Below are 19,925 nucleotides of genomic sequence, written 5' to 3'. Positions count from 1 at the left end.
TTTCGAAAGCTCAATGCAGAAAACAATATTCTTATTCCCTGAATATACACCTCAGCAGACCAGAAAAGACGCAACGTTAATTTGAATTGTATAATAAATAAAATTTAAATAAAATTTATATCATTAATTGGCATTATAATTTTGAAAAATATATTTATCTATAAATCACTTTCGAGCAATAGTTTTTTTTGATGAAGTAGAATTTTAATAAATTATATAGAACTTTAAATAAAAATATTCGAGAAGAAGGAAAAAAAGAATGCAAAATTGATTTTCTTATTCTAACCGTACGCAAAATAATATATAGAACATATACTAAGATGTCTTTTCTTACATTTGTCCAACATAAATATGTGACGATACGACCGATAATGTACAATAAATATTGCGTGATTGTGTAATTTCATGCATTTGTCAAAAATAAATAATTCTATAAATTTCGTAATTAATCTCGATATATGTAGATATAAGATAATTTTATAATAACAGTTTTCAAAAAACATTTATCTCTTATCACTTATTCACATATTCCCTACAATCTCACGTAAAAATCTCGCCTCAATATCGTATCATTTCTAGGCTTTCTAGAATAAGCTATTACTTAAGTTTTAAATCATAAAAAATTCACCAATCACAGTCGAATGTAAGAAGACTAATCGATTATGATTGGTCAATTTCTTATAGCTTAAGACTTAAAGCTTAGGAAATGGCTCATCGTAGAAAACTCATTCCGTTCCTGTATCATAAGGATTAAAAGCTGTGCGATCAGTCGAAAGTATGACCAAACGTAAACTCTAAAATAGAAATGATATATTGTACAATGTCTCGTGTCATCATCGGCTATGGAAAAGATCTTAACTAATTAAATTCTTTCAATTTTAACAATAAGAAGCAGTCTCTCTGTGAAACAGTGATTACCAACTGATTGTTAATTCCAGTCTGAATAGCGTGATATGTATATACAATATTCTCGGTGATGACAATAAATAATTATATTTAATATTAATAAAATTGAGTCGAGTAATTGTATTTAATATTAGTAAAATGCACATTTGACCAGATTATACGAGTATTGCATCTCCTCTTACCACTTAATCAGTTGATAATCTCGTTGTGTAAAACAAAAAATGTATATATGCTATATATATTGGCTAAACATAATTGCTAAAGAAACATAAGATAGGAAAATAGTGCCTCGGCAGATTCTCTAACTCGATCAGTCTACTTTACTCGAGAATCATTTCGCACGATCGTCTTTACGTATTTTGCCTACGTGTGTTTCTAGTCAATAATCCGACTAAGGCCTACATATCTAGAGTGCTTGCTCATAAATATGATATGTCGAGTAAAATGTAATATATATATGTATATATATATATATATATCTACGGGTGTGATGATAGACTTAAATGTTGTAGCAGAATTAATTACGTGGGGTTGCGGTGTGTGCCGGCATCGGTGTGTTACCTCAATATTATTGTATTTTGATTAACGTCCAATATAAAAAGGAGCTAATAAGAACGTCGTATGGTCCCGACGATAAGTTTCGTAAGTATACTCAAATTTCGCACTCCAATTAGAATCTTTTGTTCAGATGTATCATAATCCTCGTGATTCATTATCACATAAATCGATGTAATCGCAATTGCGGCACCGACACAACTCGCTCCACGACCAAGTTTACGACGAATTGCGATCTCCTTAAGCAGAAACAAATGATTTCCGTTAGGATTTTCATCGAAAGAAGATGAAATTATCCCTAGGACAATCGTTGGAATGTGTAATTACGTTCATGTCGAACATCGTAATGGTCTCTTTCTATTTCCCTCGACGAGACATTCATAAACTTCAGCCCGGATTGGCTTAGATATTAATCTCTTGTGTACATATATATGTATAAGTATATATATATATATATATTAATCGTTTCAACAGTCTGATATGAAAAAAAACTCACTAACCGTGATGGGACGTAAACATTTATCTTATTAAATCTGCCGACATTCTCTCCGTCTTGACAAATTCCTCCAAGATTTTATGAAGTGTATTTTTTGAATTCTGGTAGGCGAGACTCAATCCGCGTCGGACTTTCTTACATTCTTATTGCCTAGATATAAGCTTCCCTTTTTCAACAAACTTTTTTTATGTTCTTTCCAACTTGCCAGTGTTATGCGTTGTTGTCTGTTGTCGGTGGAGATAAAACTTTACAAAGTTTCATCAAGTGAACATATATTACACAGATTATATTTTATATATATTTATGTCAAGACGTGTGATCCTGGCTCTTGTAGAAAATAACGTTCTACATTTTTAATATACATATTACTAGAAAGTCAGACGCACACGTTCATATATATGTAATTGATCGTATTGTAAGTCAGAAGACGATTAACGTTGACGATAGATTTTGGACTTTTAAGCTACGAAGCTGAATCTGCTCTATCTTTTTTTCTCGTTCGAAAATTTGCATCTAGATATTAAGATTTCATACGGCAGCGTTTTTTTTACATACGTGAATCATGTGTGTGTCTCTCCCCTCCACTCTCTCTTTCTCTCTTTTTTCCTCATTTGTCGAATTAGCATTCTAGTATCTAGTTGATAAATCCAGTACATGCTAATAAATTGATAAAAAGCGGAAGTATTGAACATATAATTGTCTGATTATTTTTCTTTCATAGGAATGTTTCCTGCGTATGAAATAAAAATATCATTTCTCTTCTCGCATAAAAACATATAAAATGATTTGTTACATTATCGTAATTGATCTGTATGCGGATATTCATGTAGTGTGTCTTGTGTGATTGAATCTGAGCGAATAGATACCTTCCGCGAAATATATTGGAATATATCCAAGTTTCACACATCATGTATCGATATTATTTAATCTAGATTGAAAGTAAGAACAGCTATGTATTTTATAAGCGTTGTATTTGGAATAATAATTGAGATATCAAACTGGATTACCAGTATATTTCTAATTAATGTTTCTTAGTGTATACGATTATTATGGATGACTGTACATCCTCTAAAAATCTCTTAAAATTGACACGTTTCATGGCATGAGCCTTATTAAAATAGTTGCACATACGTGTATGTCCTTTGCTCAATGTACTTGCATAATGATTTATATATCGTCAAATGTAAAATAGCAAAGTAATTATATTAGTTTCAGAATGACTATTATATGCACGTACGTGTCAGCCGATCTTGACATCACTTTTTTTTAAATTTTAATTGCACATTAACATGTCATTCACATATAGCGAATATTCACATTTCATAAGCAATAGAATACAAGAATACTTTGATCCAAGTATCTGCAAAGTCCTAGTTATTCTGTGTTAGCAAATTAAAGTCGCTGTGAACGTTCTGTGCGCTTCAAATATGCAAGTGTCTCAAAAGACAACAGTGCTCCATTATTACTTAGGATATGTTACTTTGTACAAAGTCTCATATTCTAAAAAAAAATTTTCTCTTTTCGATCAATGAATTAAGTATTGACATGTTTTGAACATCGTTTTTTCGAATAAGTCTTAAGGATGAAGAATAAAGAATAGCACGTCTTCTTCTTCTCTATGTCTTTGACGCATTTGAGATTATTCTTTCTGAGAATTCATTCGTCAGTGATAATGTACCGTATAAGTTTGTTTCGTAAATTCGACAACGAATTTTTTGTTTCAGCTATACCAGTGTTGCTGATAGTCTTTTCTACTGATGGAAAGTTTACAAGAAGACAGTATGAGTATGAGGCAATTTAAAAGTTATAACACTGGCAATCAATAATGTCAGCGCAGTCATTAATGCGGGCGCGATTAATGATGTACCCACCAATGTCTGATATGTTGTGGTTCCTATCAGACCTGATATTCTTATAGCTGCTGCTATGAGTCCAAAACCGGTACACCTATAGAAACATATTAATAAATACTTTCTTTCAAAATAATTTTCAATGTTTTTTCTCTAATATCCTAAAGATTTTTACTTCTTTACCTTAAGTGTGTGGGGAAGCTCTCGACTGTCACCAAAGTTAATGATGTCCATCCAACGGCAAAAAGAGCTGTGAAGCCACCTTCGAAACCAAGAACTGCCGAACTGTTTTGGCGAATTAATATCAGACATAATGCAACAACGGAAGAGAAGAGAAGCGAGAGACCTATTGGTAAAAGAGAATAAATGTCATAAATGAGTTGAAATTTTCCGCTTGCTATTTTCAAAGAAATTTAATAACTAACCAATTAGTTTTGGCCGCTGAAGAACGGTAAGTGCCAAACCTGCTAGCGCAGCAGCAGGTACAAAAGCCAATTGAGCAACGAGATGAGCATGTAACGCTTCCTCGATATAAATGTTGTAATCGAGATCGAGAGTTGGACAGGACCCGCTTAAACTCAGCTCCGTATTATTTTCCAATTTACATCTGGTGAAAACTTGTGCAGACAAATCTGTGTCAACAAATCTGTAACAAAGTGTGTGTGTGTATGTATGTATATATATATATATTCGTACTTTATATTTATATTGATGAATTTAAAACATTTATTAAAAAATTTAAAATGTATGTATAGATTTAGAATATAATATAAATGATGTTACTTACTTTGAATATATAATAACACTGTCTCTAAAGTGGGTTTTGCTAGACTTAATGCTACTGAATTCTACCGATTGGAAGGTACAATTGTCAAAATCGACATGGCTGAATATCATTTTAGTAAATCTGTAAACATTTAAAAATTATATTTATATAGAAAAAAAATACTTGTTAATTTTTTGTATTGGTACGTATTTATATAATAATTAAATAATATCCGTACTTGCAGTTTGAAAATGTAGAGTCTTTGTACTGACGATTTTCCCAAGAACCAGTAAACGTTGTACCATTATATTCCTGTCTACCATAGTATTGGGTATGAGTCTCGTATTCCATCGCTCGTAAAAGTTTCAGATATTCAGGACACCATATCATAAGACCGTAAATACTGATCAAATACAAATAGAGTGAGTTTATAAAATTCTTAATTAATAGTAATTACCTAAAACTTTTAGATAATTAATTAAAACTTACCTGAATGAAGCGGTGGTCCAGATAATTAACAGTACTAAAGTCACTCGCAAATGAGGCGTCGCAAATAATTCCAGGAAAGAATTCCAGAACTACGGGCAAAAAATGAATTAAATTTTATAGTCAAGATATATCTTTATATAATAAGATATCTTTCAGAAATATTTACCATTTCGATTGAATATATTATATCTGCCAAAACACTAGTGTGATTGCTAGGAGATGGTGGTGCCAAGCCACGTGGTCTTTTAGTTGGAAGTTCAAGTTCAGAAAGTTGATATTGAGCACCTGCTGCACCTTTTCGGGCGTTATTTTTCTTATATATCCTCTGAGACATAAATTATTAATAAATTTGAATATTAAATACCAAATAATTAATTTTATCGTTTATGTTACACATTTTTACCTGATAAACCATCATTGCTTCTACATCTCGACCGGCTTCTATAAGATATCTTGGACTTTCTGGTAGAAAGATAAGCCCGAATGTGGAGCACAACGCCGGCAAACAACATAATAACAAGAAACGATGCCAAGCACTAAAGTGTTCCTTATTCTCCAGGACAACCATTTCTCCTGTTGTAGGTACCACTGCCCAAGCCAAGAGTGCTGCATAGACACCACCGAGTGCACATGCTGCCACGAGTATACCTGTCCAGCGACCTCTACTTAACCGTGGGCAGCATTCTGCAAGATATACGTATGCTAGAGGTACAGCTCCTCCTACTCTGTAATATGATAAATTAAATCACTATATAATAATATTTAAGTAACCACTTTAGTTCTTGCTTGAAAAAATACTGAATGTATTTAAATCTTTGAATAAAAAAAATTACTTACCCAAGAGCAGAGCAAAATCTAGCGGTCATAAAAGTGCCATAAGTGGGCATAAATGTTGCGACACCACTGAACAGAGAATGCACAGACATGGCTGAGAAGAGGGATCTGCGTCTTCCCAATCTATCTCCTAGACCACCCCAAAATAATCCACCCAGGGCAAGGCCAACGAGAGTAATATTTCCTAAAAAATTATGTTGTTTAGCATCGCAAAATATGTTTGCACAAAAGTAACAACTCACCGAGCCATCCCTTCTCATTATCCTCAATACAAAGTTCAACCTCTGCGCTTGGCAGTATATATGGTACAACAAAAATTTCAACAGTATCAGCAGCCAGACTCAAACCCGTGCAGAAAGCAGCAAATATTTGGAAATAACCAACACCAGCCTGTAACATCACATATTTTTCTTGATATAATTTTATACAATAGAAGTCTTATCATATGTTTTGCAGTTATATGATATTATAAAGTTAACATTTATATCAAACATTTATGAATAAAAATATAGAATGTATATATATATATTTTTTTACTACTGCACAGAATTGCACTAGAGCAATCCTTCCAATTCATGTCACTGTTTAAGAACAAAGAGTGTACACTATTTCAGCTATAAAAAGACAGATCTATAATTCTTCAAGTGTTAGTTAAAAAAGATGCTTCTTTTTAACTACAAATAAACAATAAATATATCATAATACAATCGTTTTTAATAATATCCTTTAAGGTATGTATTAGTTTCCCTTTGCTCCATGGAACGTATGTAACCTCCAATGCGTAACATCAAGTAAAAAATATTTACTGGGAAATCCTTCAAATAGCCCGGCACTTCGCGCGGTACGTATTTTGCCTTGACGGCCGAATCGTCCAGAGTTTCGCCCATTTTTGCAGAGAGAGAGAGAGAGAGAGGCTCCGACCCGTGAGAACAAAATCGTTCACTTCAGGTAAACGAACGACGACGCCATTTCGTCTAGGTTATGTTTTTGTTCTGCCTAGTATATTTTTATCTCGTACTCGATATTGGCAGAGCCAATCGAGCGACAACTCTCGATCACGATGATCGAGCAACTTGATCGATACTTGGATACGCCTCGTTTCGATAATGGTTCAGTGGTTGACTTCATCACGTTTGAAATGATCAGAAATGACTCATGGCTACTATCGTGAATACAGAGATAATGACGCGTTAATTATGTCAGGAAAATACGCTGCAGTTGTGATGAGAGAGTTAGGTAGGCAGTCGGTAATTTTATTTTTTATGAGTTTAAAAGACTTGCTGTCATTCTTGTTGAAGAAATTTAATACTGGAAGGTAGTTAATTACTTATTTTGATTAAAGATATTGTTGCAACTTGCTGTTTTCCAGCAAGAGACGCATGATACACTATATTTTCTCTAGCAAGGACACAATGTATTATTAACAACATTAAACAAAGATGTAATGATTCATTGTGTTACACTGTGTCCTTGCTGGAAAATATCTATTCTTGTTGTTTGTCAATATTAAACAAAGATGAAATGATCACTGTGTTTCTCATTGCAAAGCGCCAATTATTGTTCAGTGTTTTTAATACTAAAATAATTGATCATCTTTTATTATTAAATTGACCAGTACAGCACATAAGCTTGCAGTAACATTGCTGCAACATTTGCAATGTTATTGCAGTATCCTACTCTCTTCTAATCTTTTTGTTACTTTCTTTTCTTCTTTTTTTCCTTTCTCTTTATCTACTGATTCTCTGATTTCTCTATCCTCCTCCTTAGCTCTCCTTTTTTTCATTCTTTCTCTCAATTATTTTCGTCTCTTTAATTTCTCTACCTTCTACTGCGCTGAAACATTGCAATATTGTTGTAATGATCTGTGCTGTATGGACAATCAAATTGGCTAGTATTGGATTTTTCTAAGAACAAATATAACATTCTAAAAATATTCCTGCTTTTATGAGATGGGGCTATAATTTAGAAAAATACGATAATGAGGTTTGTCGAATGCAGAGATTTCATTCCGAAGGAATGAAACATAAGCTGCATCACCTGTTTGATGGCGTCTTCGTGAAACTGCGCCAGGAGGGTCGCATCCGCGGTGGAGTCGATGAGATCATGCTCCGCGGAATCGGCCGAGGCCGAGTTTACGCCAGCCGTGGCGACGTTCGCCGGCTGCGTCGTCATCTCCTCAGTATAGAGACCGGATCTAGTGTTCACGCCGCGCTCGCCGGCGCCCGTTTTCGTCGCACTGCCGCCGGAGGGTGCGAGGCCGCCCCCGCTGCCAACAAGCCACTGGCTTTCCTCCTCCGATGAGGGCATCACTGCCAGAAACCATCTGGAAGCGAGATTAACGGATAATAAGACAATGACTGAACGTTGAACGGCTAATGCTTCGTTAATCCCATCCTCTGACGGTATCCTACCGGTACTGCTCGCAATAATTACACTTCCCATGTCTCTTAGGACAAATGGCTATCGTAGTTTTGCTATAATGTGTCTCTACTTCCATTCTAGATATTCTCAGCGAACTGAACTTGAAATCGTAATATCTACAATTATGGCAGATAGATTGCCTCTTGGTATGTTGTATTCTGCATTAGTGCAGATAAGATAAAATGAGCGAGCCGAGATAAAGGTAGGAATATTGAGTCAATATTGACGTTTGAAAGACAAAGCCGGAAGTTGAAATAATTTGAAGCGGTAAGTAATTTGCTAGAATAAGCTAATTTTCTTCGATAGAAGCACAGAGATGGAGGCTATTTTATTATACACACACACACACACACACACACACACACACACACACACACACACACAGCCCGCGTCATCGTAACTTTCGCGGCTGCTTTTTATTTCTATTCGCGACGCTTCGTTTGACTGACGCTATCGATATAACATTAAACGCGGTACTTTGCGTCGTGACGTAGAGTAAAAAATGATCCTTTGACAATATATTTAATAATTATATTATAATTGTATCTCACTAGAGCATTGTTAAACATTTTTACGGTACCGACTGATTGTAGATACAAGTAATTGATTGTAAATACAAGTCTTAATACTAATATCTATTCGATTTATATATGTATTGCAGTTATATGGTTTGTCATGCGCTGCACGTGCTTATAGAAAGGCATGCGTCACGTCTCTGTCTATAAACGCGGTTCACTGACCAAGGTTCATTGTGCACGATATTTGTCATAGTGACAAGTGAAATATTCAATATTCGCGACTTTATTTTGTCCGTGGTTGCGAGCCAACGATAAATGAATTTACATATTTAAGGCTACGGAAGAGAAATGCACGTTATATTTACATATTGCGACAGTAATCAGGAGTCGGAGAATTACAATGTTCGAAAAAGATTGATCTGAATAATAATTATAAATAGATTTACATATTTTCATAAATAATTTTTATGTATTTTTTACAGGTAGTTTATGCGAAATTGTATTCTTGGAAATTCTACGGATTCTACGATGGATCTACAGGCTCAATGTTGACCTTACTCGGTCGTCACAAAGCAACCGGAGCAGCGTTCGCGTGCACTTATTGTACTTTCGTGGCTATAATTCAACGTTTGTGAGCCCGCATTGAAACACGCGGCGGTCGTATGTCCTACCAAGGCTAATTCCCGGAATTGGTGCAAGACTTGCCGGCAACGCGCGTAAAGTTTTCTCTTTCGCGTGTCCTTACATACTAATTCATCGATCTGCATTTTTACATGGCTTTCAGTATACTGGTATACATAAAGTTTGATGAAAATTGCAGAATATGTAGAAGTAGATAGAATTTATGCGAAAGAACAGAAAGTTTTTCTAATGTTTTGGAAAAAGAAATTGTAATACAAAATAATGCATATTATTATAGGAAGTTTCTCGTTAACGCTTCGCTGACCGCAGAACGACAAATGCTCGCCCTTATCAGTTTTATCTCGTGAAAAGGTGTAATATTACGTCAATGGTTACCAGCTACGAGGAACAAAAAGACGCTCTACTACGTCAACAATCGCAAAAAAGGTGTTAAAATTGTACTCTTCTGTCTTTATGGCGATATTGGCTCTTTCGGAGCTCGCACGCGTACGTTAACGTTGCAGCGATATTCCGATGAATTTTCGCGTATGTAGTTTATAATTAGTACATTTCGCAAAACGTGTCGGCGCTTTGTTACGGGCGCGACCGCATATGTACACGATTTATCGATCCGAAACCGATTATATGGTTCCATAGCGCGCGTAAACTCGTGTACACATTTTCCAAACAATACAAGCGCGAGCGCGAACACAAGCATACGCTAGTTGAGCGTGTGCGCATCCGCCTGTATACACGTATCAACCTCGCGACCGCCAATGTCGTCGACAGTCACGGCCGCGCGGCGACTCGCTTTTTCGCAGTTCTCTATTTTCTCCGTTAGTTATTTCTGAAATGCGACCATACAGTAGCGTCCGTCATCGGTAGACATTAGTGTTTGCCTTTACTGGGCTTTACACACGAGAGCGTCTCTTATAGAAGAAATACTTTACTCACAGGGAAGTGTCATAACTGTGTTGCAACCGACTAAATTCTTTTTAACATATGTTGTTAAACACAAAAATCTGAAAGACAGGTATTTTATATTGGCCCAATATGAGACTTGAGGGATATACAACCCCTAAAAACTAGATTTATGCCCGTATTAATAGTCAGACCTTGTACTTAAGACTTCCTTAGATTTGTCTTTAGATGCTCAATGAAATAATTCGTAGAGTATCTAAAGATAAATTTAAGGAAGCTTGAAATATAAAGCCTATGAATATTAATGAGAAATGGGGACATTAGATTTTTGACAAATATACAGTTATATAAAATATATAAAAACTATAAAAGTTTTGTCTGAAATACTTCTATATATGTCTTCTTTTTTTAATAATTAAGTAGAATCAAAGTAAGCATTGGCTTTGAGAGTACTGGCGGATCCACAGAGAATGCGGGCCATACCCCCTTCTTGGAATCTTTATTTTTTGAAAAATTTATAGTAAAATATTATATATATTTTTAACATTTCTGAAATGCTGAATTACATCTTTGATGTTCCAATAAATTTTTTTAAGTTAAGAAACTCCTGAATATAAAAAAATACAGATTCCATTATATTATTCTTTTCTTGAATTGAGATAATTTTAAATAAAATGTTTTATGATTTACAACTAAATAATACTTTTTCAATATAATGCCAATAATAATTTAAGTACTCTATCTTTTCATATTTAACTTTAAAAAAATTTTGTTTGGGCGTGCCAGTATTTATAAATTTCAAATTGGACCAATATAATAAAATATGTGTATCTTAGATTTTTGTTTATATTTCAAAGAGAATCGAATCGGTTCCGGATAGTTGCAGCAGATCTCGTGTTGGTTTCTTAGACGCATATTTTGGAGTCGATTTTTCTTTGATGCTTAAATTCTCGACGCTTTACATGCAAATAACAAAACCAGACATCTGATTTATATTGGGACGCGTTTATTTAGACAGAAATTTCATTCGAGATATTTACTTGCTAAAATATTCGACGTTGCAAATTGCAAGTCTCGACGAATGACGAATGACATCCTGCAACGTTTTCGCTAAGGAGATTGGCTCCGAATTGCATGCCAGAAATTTGTCTGTGATGTATAATTACACATGCGAGCGCAACGTTTTATTATTTCATGTTGCAGGTATACAACTTTCGAAGACGTTCGCCTTGGAGGAATCTAGATAACAATTTTAAGAATGTTATGAGATATGACGTATCAATTTATATTTCCAACAAATTAATTTATCACGATGTCAATGAGACAAGAAAAACATTCCGCAGTTAATTAATGCGAGATGGTCTTGCGTGTATTTGCCGACGCGCAGTTGTCTGGACTTATACAATTGCATGCTCATTATCACCGTATTCGGCCGCTGTCGACACATATGCACCGCACGTGGGACCAACGCGATATGCATAGATAAGTACGACCGATGAACACGAGCCAAATGACGATGCGTTGCGTAGAGAGAAGTGAGACACGCAATTTATAAAGCTTATTTCTTGGACACAAATGTGAGTTTATTCCAATTATCGCGCAAAACCAGTCGTCAAAAGAATTGCATATATCTATTAATTACTATAATAACTCGTTTCTTTCGATTGGAATTAATGTTGCTTGTAAACGGGAAACTAGATCGGAATAAGAGGAAATCTGTTAACTGAGGCCTTCACGTTCAAACGGTTTTACAAAGTAGCGCAGTTGTGGTATTGATGTCAGCGCAATTTTTCATCAAACAGTGCTACAACATTAATGAAATACCAAGATAACTTTCTAAATGTAACATTTATTCAACACAAAGAAGGTCATATCTGATCAAAGCGGATCTTGATAAATATTTTTGGGTGAATCTCAAGTCCATTCTATAATTGTATTAGCGTTGTAAGTAGTTGTATTTGTAAAAATTAATTAATGACAATTCTCTTCATATTCAACCGTGACTTATCAATTTTTATAACTGCAATCACTAGACTGCGAATATTTATGCAAAATACTTAACTGAATATTAATCATCAGACAGTTTCAGCAGTCGATGTTCGTTAAAGAATTATTAAAAAATAAAGTAAAAAGGTTGAGATTATGCCATCTGTAAATATGCAATTTATGCAAAATATTCAGTTAAGTATTTTACATAAATATCCGCAGTCTACTTTTCAATTCTTACAACTGTAATCACTTATAATTATACTTACAATTGTAGAATGGACTTTATAATTTTCAATTCAAGTAAATTGTTTCGATTATTCATCGGTTTTGAAACAATCCTAAACGGAAGCTGGAGTATGTAATTAAATTGACAAATTAAATTGACAAGTAATTTAATATTATTGATGCTAATAGACATCTTTTTAAAGCACTTTAAAGAATTTACTGCGCAAAACAATCATCGAGATTTGAACTTGGCTCCCTCATAACATTTATTACTTTCTTATTCTATCATTCGAACTTTATTCAAGGCCGGTCTATTTTTTCGCGCGTCACATCGTTTGTTTGGCCTTCTACGTCTTTGTAGATAAAAGAGAAAAAAATGAGGAAAGATATAGAAAGTACAATCGAGAAAAATAGACGCACGTACGTATGTCGTCATCGCAGTCGGGCGCGAATTAATATTATTAGAGTCGGTTATCATGACTCTCTTATCGCGCAATGCATAAATCACTCACCTGGTTGATAGGAAGTCGCCGTGAAATACTGCACCTTCCCAATGATAATGCCGTTTTTCCGTTCACAGATTTCACCGGGATGGAGAAAATCGGGCGCGCCAGCTCTCGTCGAGATTAACTGTCGTAGAATGTCGAGTTATCGATCAAGAGCCATTGAACGTAACGGTGAAGACTTCGGCACTTGTGAGTCCAACTCAGGAATGAGATAATAGGAGACTACTGTTTAATTCAGCAGCGTGCGACGCGGCGCACCTCCTCGCCAACACTCTGCCGTCGATCGTTCATCATAGAGTCGTCCGTACTCCTGTCCTTACAATAACGTCAGCATATGTCATCGGCAGCACAAGTGTGAACGTAATCAAACGCGTGATATAATTTTACGTAACGATTCCGTATGTAGACAGCTGAATAATCCGTCCAACTACTTCGACGTCTTGACGGGATTTAATCTCAATATTTACATAACGGATAATATAGACGTTGAAGAGACGAGGGAACACATATTAAGTATTTCGAGGAGCGATTGTGTGTCTCTGTTTTTCAACACAAGTGGTATCTCCTTTCGTCGTTTCAGCGCCGACCTACCTCAACGAGCGATCGCCACGGAACTTCAAATACCACGTTAAATCTTACGCGAGGCGAGTATCACACTCGGACACACTTGGACGCGTATCTCTCCGTTGTAAATGTACGTTTAGATATAACAGAATTTTTTTGAATTAATGCTCCTCGGAGGATGCGACGCAACAGGGACCACCGAATGTCGAGCTCGCGTCCTGTCGCGTTTCGCGCGCCGTGTCCTGTCGTCGGGGATCGATTCTCAGTGGAGCGAGAGGCGGCGCCGCGCGGAACGCGGTGAATCGGTCGCGATGCGCCTTTCCGAATGAACGAGATTGCAAAATGTTGCCGTCGGAAGCACAGATTTATTTCGCGTGATCTCTATATCGCGATAGTGTGCCGCGGGCATGACGGGCATACCGGTTGTTCCCGGTGGCAGCCCGTGAAAAACGAACAACTCTGTAACATTTTCGCAGTACGAAGGAAACAACACTGCCACCGCAAACACTGCCGTCGACACGCCGCCTATGTCGCGTATCGATTGCGTCGCGACGCCCGACGCGAGTCGTCGGTAGCGCCTTCGCCCCGACCAGAGTTCCCCCTGCGAATCATTAGTCCGATCATTATTATAACGAGATGGTTCCTAAACTCGAACAGGCTTTCCATGTGATTCTAGGAAGAATATTCTGTGAATATGTATAATATTTCATACTGATATTTCATACTTGAAAATAAGGATGTACAATAACTTTTGAAAATTTTATTTAATGAAAAAGAAAATGATTTATGTACCTGATAAGTAACGGTGTTCACTATATTTCTTCAATATTGTATATGTATTTAATATATTTAAATTGTTTGTATTTTTGAACGCGTTGCTCAATTCTGAATATATATATATATATGAAATTATTATGGTATATTTATAATATATATATAGATATAAAACCCCATATGCGTACATATATCTTTATTGGTCTACTGGATTCATATAAGATACATTTTTAACAAATACTGCGTTCAGAAAAAAGTTCGGAAAAGATTGCTTACTTACCGCTAATTGTTCTAAAAAGTCTATGAATGTTTTCTGGACAATATTTTAAAATGGTTTACGTTAACATTTACAGTTCCTTAAAATAATTCATGTTATATAATATATATAATATTATATTACAAAATTTTATAGAAATAACTAAAATAAATCTTGTAAAATATTTTATCAATCTTCATCGGAATCCTCGCTTGCTGCGTTTTTTTCTTTGTCTTCCAGTTTAGTTCGTGCAATAAGTTCTTTTGCAGGATTAAATGTACCGTTAGTCTGGACATTGCAGATGTAACATCGTGTACTTTTCCTATATTGCTCCAGAGCACATTTTTCACAAAAGTAATGCTTGCATCTAAAAAGAGTGGATTAGTCATAAAAAAAATATTAAAAGCACCGAAAAAGTTAGCAATTAAGGATATACTCTAACAATCATACTTTGTAACAACAGGATCTGTGAAACTATTTCTACAAATAAAGCATTTAAACGGCAAGTTCTCCTCATCGCTGTCAATCTCGTATTTCTTATCGTCTTCGTCTCCACTATCATTATATTCGCCAGTAGCAGCTTCTCTCTCCAATTGCCATCCCAATTTATAATCTGACCGATCGTGTAAAAACTTACAGCTATCTGTATACAACATAATAGAAAAATTTATATTAATACTAATTAGAGGTTATATAGTATAATTGGATTATTCGAAGAATAACTGAAAATGTGATGTACCTCCAAAACCGCAGAAACCAGTCTCTTTGTAATCTTTGCATATATCAGGTTGATAGTCCCATCTAACCGTTGCTCTAAGATTGGACGGTGCTCGAATTGGTCCCTTGCGTACCATTCCGCTAGATGCATTGCCAGCCGCGGTATCCTTCTTTTTATAGTATTGTGCATAATTATTCAAGCCTCTATAAATTTTATCATCTTCTTTTCCCTCTAATTCCTAATGATCAAGACAGAGACGAATTACGAACTTTATTTTTCGAAGCAAGTCCATTTCCAACTCACCTAATGTATTATACTTGATGAGTCAAGTACTCAATGCTATTCACTTAAAACGTACCTCGTTTATTTTTTGAGCCTTCTCAAACAGTGCTTGCGCATCCCTATCTTTCTCTGTTTCTGTTTGAAGAATAGCCGTTGCTCCTTGGTCACTCGGGCCAGCTGGTAGAGCCGTTCTGTTACTCTTATATAATACAGTTATGCTGTCATCCTCACTATTATCATTGTCGTGATTGATCTTCTCCTGATGTTTCTTCACATTTGTCTACAAAAACAGTAATCAAACTATATATTTCTCAAATGTCACACGTGTCTCCTCGTTTATTTCTATCAATATAGATTAACTTTAATCCTGGTTTAACTTTTTTTTATCTCTTTCATGTTCTAAAAATTAGAAAAAAATGAAGAATAAATTCTGAAAATCTATACTACTAGAAACAGAGTTTGAGACTTCATAAGTCTGTTTTCTTGATAATTGAATTAATATATACTTTTGAAATGGAATATGCTTAATATTTGACGAAAGTAAGAAAGAGAGTTCTAGTGCAGTCTAATTAGGAATTAAAAACAGACTTAATTAATTGCGAGTAAGTTGATGCAACTGCGCCATTTAAATATAGAGGTTCCCATATAGAGGTTATGCGTCTCCATTACGATGCGAAATACTTACGCTTTGTATCATAGGATTGTGATCGTCCTGTTTCTTTTCCTTCTTAACTACCATGGTCTCATCCTCGCTGCTATCTACGTAGGAATCAATACAAACGTTTATCCACACGACGTCTTTTTACACATAACCTAAAACTTCGGTTCGACTAAACTTATCTGAGAGATATAAATGCGATATCCAGATAGCGTGTACTTAAATTGATATTTATTAATAATCACTCACCATCGCTGCCGTCCGCTCCTCTTCGCTTTCTCGTGGCATTATTGTGGATTTTACGCCTTTTAAAAAGAAAGGTGCAGTTCTTTTTCTCCGGCTCTTGCACCGCGTCGTCCATGTTTGTTTCGTAAACACTAGTAAACGCACGTAAACATCATCTCTCTGACACTCATTCAGTAGCCGGATTTGTTTCCTGTTGTTTCCGTTTCACTGCTCGTCACGCATTATTCCTCGCGTCAAAATAAAAGTGGCCGAAAAATCGACTGATAATTCAGGCTCAACGACTTGAGTAAGTTCACGTGAAAGATGCTTTTGGTGTCATCGAACTCGGCTTGAGAAGGTCGGGTTGCCCGGGTTATGTTTTTTGACCGTATAGGCACTATATTTTTAAATATTATGCCTTATTTAGATTAGATAATTAGTTTAGATAAAGAACGAGCATAATTGTCTTATTTATGATATAATAACATAATTATGGCGTATCTGTGAGGCTAAAGTATGTGATGTCAGTTATTGATTATTCTGAAGAGTGGATAATTTATTGGGGATCATATAAGAGAATCTATATATAAATATATATTAATATAATATTACACATACATATATTTATAATGTGCTTATTATAGTATTGCATTGTGATTTGTATAGTGTCTTAAAAATAGTATTTAAGAAAAAAAATTGATAAACTTTATCATTTGCAGGTCTTCCAATTTCCTAAAGTAGGCTAAGACCAGTAAGAACAATGAGCAAGAAGAAAAATATGGCAATCGATTTTCAAGACAATATGATACTGCTTACGCGAAAATATTTGAAGCGTAGAATAATGTGCCCTGAAACGAAGTTCAGACATCACGTTAATGAGCGGCTACATGTGATGAATTTAGTGAAACGTACTGTTGAAATAGGTGAAAGCAATTCTATCTTGTTAGTTGGACCTAGAGGCAGTGGAAAGACAACGGTATATTTATCCTTTATGACTGTAAAATAGTGATACACAGAAGCATACAAAAAGTTGACCATTTACATGTAAAAATAATTTTATTGTCTCAAAAGTGTGCATATATATGTAGTTATTTGCATGTAAGACTCAAATAAAAAAGGAGATAACAAAGGAATCTAAATATAAATCGTACTTCTTAGAATTAGAAAAAGATAAAAATAAGTTGAATTTAGTATATAATTCTATTAATTCATTTTTCTATCAATATGATAGCTTTAATCTTAATTAAACTTACTTTTTATTTTTTTTTCATTTTAAGAAGTAGAAAAAGATAAACAGTAAGTTAAGCCGAGATTAAAGTTGATGAAATTTTAAGTTGATGAGCCTGAAAATTAAAAAAAGATAAAGAATTAAACCAAGATTAAATCTATATTGGTAGAAATGAACATAAGAGATTAAAGTTAGTCTCTTATGTCCACTGATAAAAATTAATAATAGAGGAAGATAATTTTAATGAAGACGTTAGCACTCTCTTAGGAAGCGATTTAATTGCATTTGTAGTATATTCAAATATAATTCAATCTTGATTTTAGCCTGCATTGCACACTTGCTAGATACACCCCTGGTGATACACTCTGTATTCTAATTAATGATAATTATTTATATGTAATTCCAGCTTGTTAATAGTGTCCTGAAGGAATTGTCTGCTTTAAAAAGTTTTAAAGACAACGCGATAATAGTGAATCTCCATGGATTGGTACACACTGACGACCGTTTAGCGCTCAAAGATCTAACTCGTCAGATGCAATTAGAAAATGTCGTTGAGGATAAGGTTTTTGGTACATTTGCAGAAAATCTAAGCTTCCTCTTAGATTGTCTGAAATCTGGTGATAAACATCGCTCTAAACCAGTCATCTTCATACTCGATGAGTTTGATCTGTTTTGTGAACATCATAATCAGACATTGTTGTATAATCTGTTTGACGTTGCACAATCTGCACAGGTAAATGTTTAAATGTGTTAGGCTAAAAAAAAGTAAGAAAATCTGTGAATTTTAATACAGATAATACTTTTATTTTTATAGGTGCCAATATGTGTAGTGGGGATAAGTTGTAGATTAGACGTCATGGAGTTGTTGGAGAAGCGAGTCAAGTCGAGATTCTCGCATCGCCAAATATTTTTATTTCCCGGCGATACATCATCTTCGGAACAGCCTATGTCCGCGTTTGACGATCGTCTGGAACTCTTTCGAGACCTTCTTAGCTTACCTGACGATGAAAATGTAAATAAAGTGGAGCAACAGTATGATGATTGTACGATAGATCCACAATTTGGTTCTATGTGGAATGATTATATTAAGAGTTTAACAACCAACGTTACGATGGTCAATTTACTCAAGAGAATGTATCATATTGATGTGAGCGAGAGAAGCTTTAGAAATTTTCTGGCGGTAGCCGTTTCGACGTTGTCCGAGAAACATCAGAAACTGGAAGTGAATGATTTTGTAGAAGCAAGTAAAATCTTTTCACAGGATGACAAATTGTTGATACTCGAAGGACTGTCCATTTTAGAAATGTGTTTGGTATGTTTTTTTCGCGATTATTTCTTAAAATTAACTTTATTTGATAGCAAAAAATATCTATATTCCGATATCACAGATAATAGCGATGAAACAGGAGACGGAGATTTACGATGGCGAGCCATTGAATTTCGAGGCGATATACAATCGCTATATGAAGTTTGCGAATCAGAATTCCTCTGTACAATCTGTCCAGAAACCAGTTATCATGAAAGCTTTTGAGCATATCAAGGTAAGAGACGCTTTCATATTAAAATTATTTGATTCTTGAAAAGAAAAGATGAAACATATATATATTCTATAGAACTTAGAGATCTTGCTGCCAGTTGGAAATACGAATACGAAGTTCGAAAAAGAATATCAATATTACAAATTTACGTTAACATCGCAGCAAGTTATTGAGGCTGTGAAAAATTATCCTGGTCTTCCCACAGAAGTTTCTCAGTGGGCATCAAGCAGTATATAATAACGATATAGTTTCAAGTATTCAACCTATTGTGTTCCATAAAACTACACATGATTACTACACGTAATTAATAAGTTTTTTAGCGACATATTTATAGAATAAATTTAGATATAGGTATTTATATCACTTCAATAGAAGGAATATACTTGTAGGAATCGATAATAATCTTTTAGATACATTTTTATATGTTAAATATTATTATTATTAACTCATTTCTCTCTATACTCCTGATTAATAATCGTCATAAAAACAAAGACAATTACGAAGATACGCGACGTTTACGTTCCGCGTTTATATATTATGCCCTCCAAAAAACATGTGATATTCTAGTCTTACATCTTTTGAATA

The 19,925-nt window shown here is 34.8% G+C and overlaps 3 protein-coding genes and 1 long non-coding RNA gene across 6 annotated transcripts; 2 read left to right on the top strand and 2 right to left on the bottom strand.

The window, feature by feature from the left end:
• Positions 1 to 2,054: 2,054 nt before the first annotated feature.
• LOC108753598 (synaptic vesicle glycoprotein 2B-like) lies at positions 2,055 to 13,175 on the bottom strand. 3 transcript variants are annotated; one of them, XM_018495328.1, is made up of 12 exons: positions 8,308 to 8,393; positions 7,934 to 8,219; positions 6,139 to 6,286; positions 5,900 to 6,080; positions 5,466 to 5,787; positions 5,229 to 5,387; positions 5,063 to 5,151; positions 4,812 to 4,976; positions 4,595 to 4,714; positions 4,233 to 4,453; positions 3,991 to 4,153; positions 2,055 to 3,904 (listed from the first exon to the last, which is right to left on the bottom strand). In XM_018495328.1, exons 1-12 carry the CDS (start codon positions 8,391 to 8,393, stop codon positions 3,724 to 3,726), a joined length of 2,121 nt encoding a protein of 706 aa, XP_018350830.1. In that variant the 3' UTR covers positions 2,055 to 3,723. The 3 variants fall into 3 exon arrangements, with proteins under 3 accessions (XP_018350830.1, XP_018350831.1, XP_018350832.1); XM_018495329.1 differs by lacking the exon at positions 8,308 to 8,393 and adding an exon at positions 13,104 to 13,175 and having other exon boundaries at positions 3,724 to 3,904; XM_018495330.1 differs by lacking the exons at positions 7,934 to 8,219; positions 8,308 to 8,393 and adding an exon at positions 6,703 to 6,982 and having other exon boundaries at positions 3,724 to 3,904.
• On the top strand, positions 8,232 to 9,901 carry LOC108753599. The gene is made up of 4 exons (XR_001939641.1): positions 8,232 to 8,309; positions 8,399 to 8,584; positions 9,318 to 9,626; positions 9,755 to 9,901. It is a non-coding gene; the product is annotated as an uncharacterized LOC108753599 (long non-coding RNA).
• A 1,705-nt stretch (positions 13,176 to 14,880) lies between the features above and the next one.
• LOC108753425 (RING finger protein 113A) lies at positions 14,881 to 16,789 on the bottom strand. Its single transcript, XM_018494969.1, has 6 exons — positions 16,599 to 16,789; positions 16,377 to 16,450; positions 15,768 to 15,971; positions 15,431 to 15,647; positions 15,142 to 15,334; positions 14,881 to 15,058 (listed from the first exon to the last, which is right to left on the bottom strand). Exons 1-6 carry the CDS (start codon positions 16,708 to 16,710, stop codon positions 14,881 to 14,883), a joined length of 978 nt encoding a protein of 325 aa, XP_018350471.1. The 5' UTR covers positions 16,711 to 16,789.
• Positions 16,790 to 16,812: 23 nt separating this feature from the next.
• LOC108753424 (origin recognition complex subunit 4) lies at positions 16,813 to 19,923 on the top strand. The gene is made up of 6 exons (XM_018494968.1): positions 16,813 to 16,881; positions 17,294 to 17,550; positions 18,209 to 18,535; positions 18,617 to 19,114; positions 19,191 to 19,343; positions 19,416 to 19,923. Exons 2-6 carry the CDS (start codon positions 17,335 to 17,337, stop codon positions 19,575 to 19,577), a joined length of 1,356 nt encoding a protein of 451 aa, XP_018350470.1. The 5' UTR covers positions 16,813 to 16,881; positions 17,294 to 17,334; the 3' UTR covers positions 19,578 to 19,923.
• The last annotated feature ends 2 nt before the right edge of the window (positions 19,924 to 19,925 follow it).

This window comes from Trachymyrmex septentrionalis, unplaced genomic scaffold (assembly GCF_001594115.1).
Source record: "Trachymyrmex septentrionalis isolate Tsep2-gDNA-1 unplaced genomic scaffold, Tsep1.0 scaffold7, whole genome shotgun sequence".
Taxonomy (NCBI): domain Eukaryota; kingdom Metazoa; phylum Arthropoda; class Insecta; order Hymenoptera; family Formicidae; genus Trachymyrmex; species Trachymyrmex septentrionalis.
The sequence above is the reverse complement of the archived record's forward strand: the minus strand, read 5'-3'. Positions and strand labels throughout refer to the sequence as shown.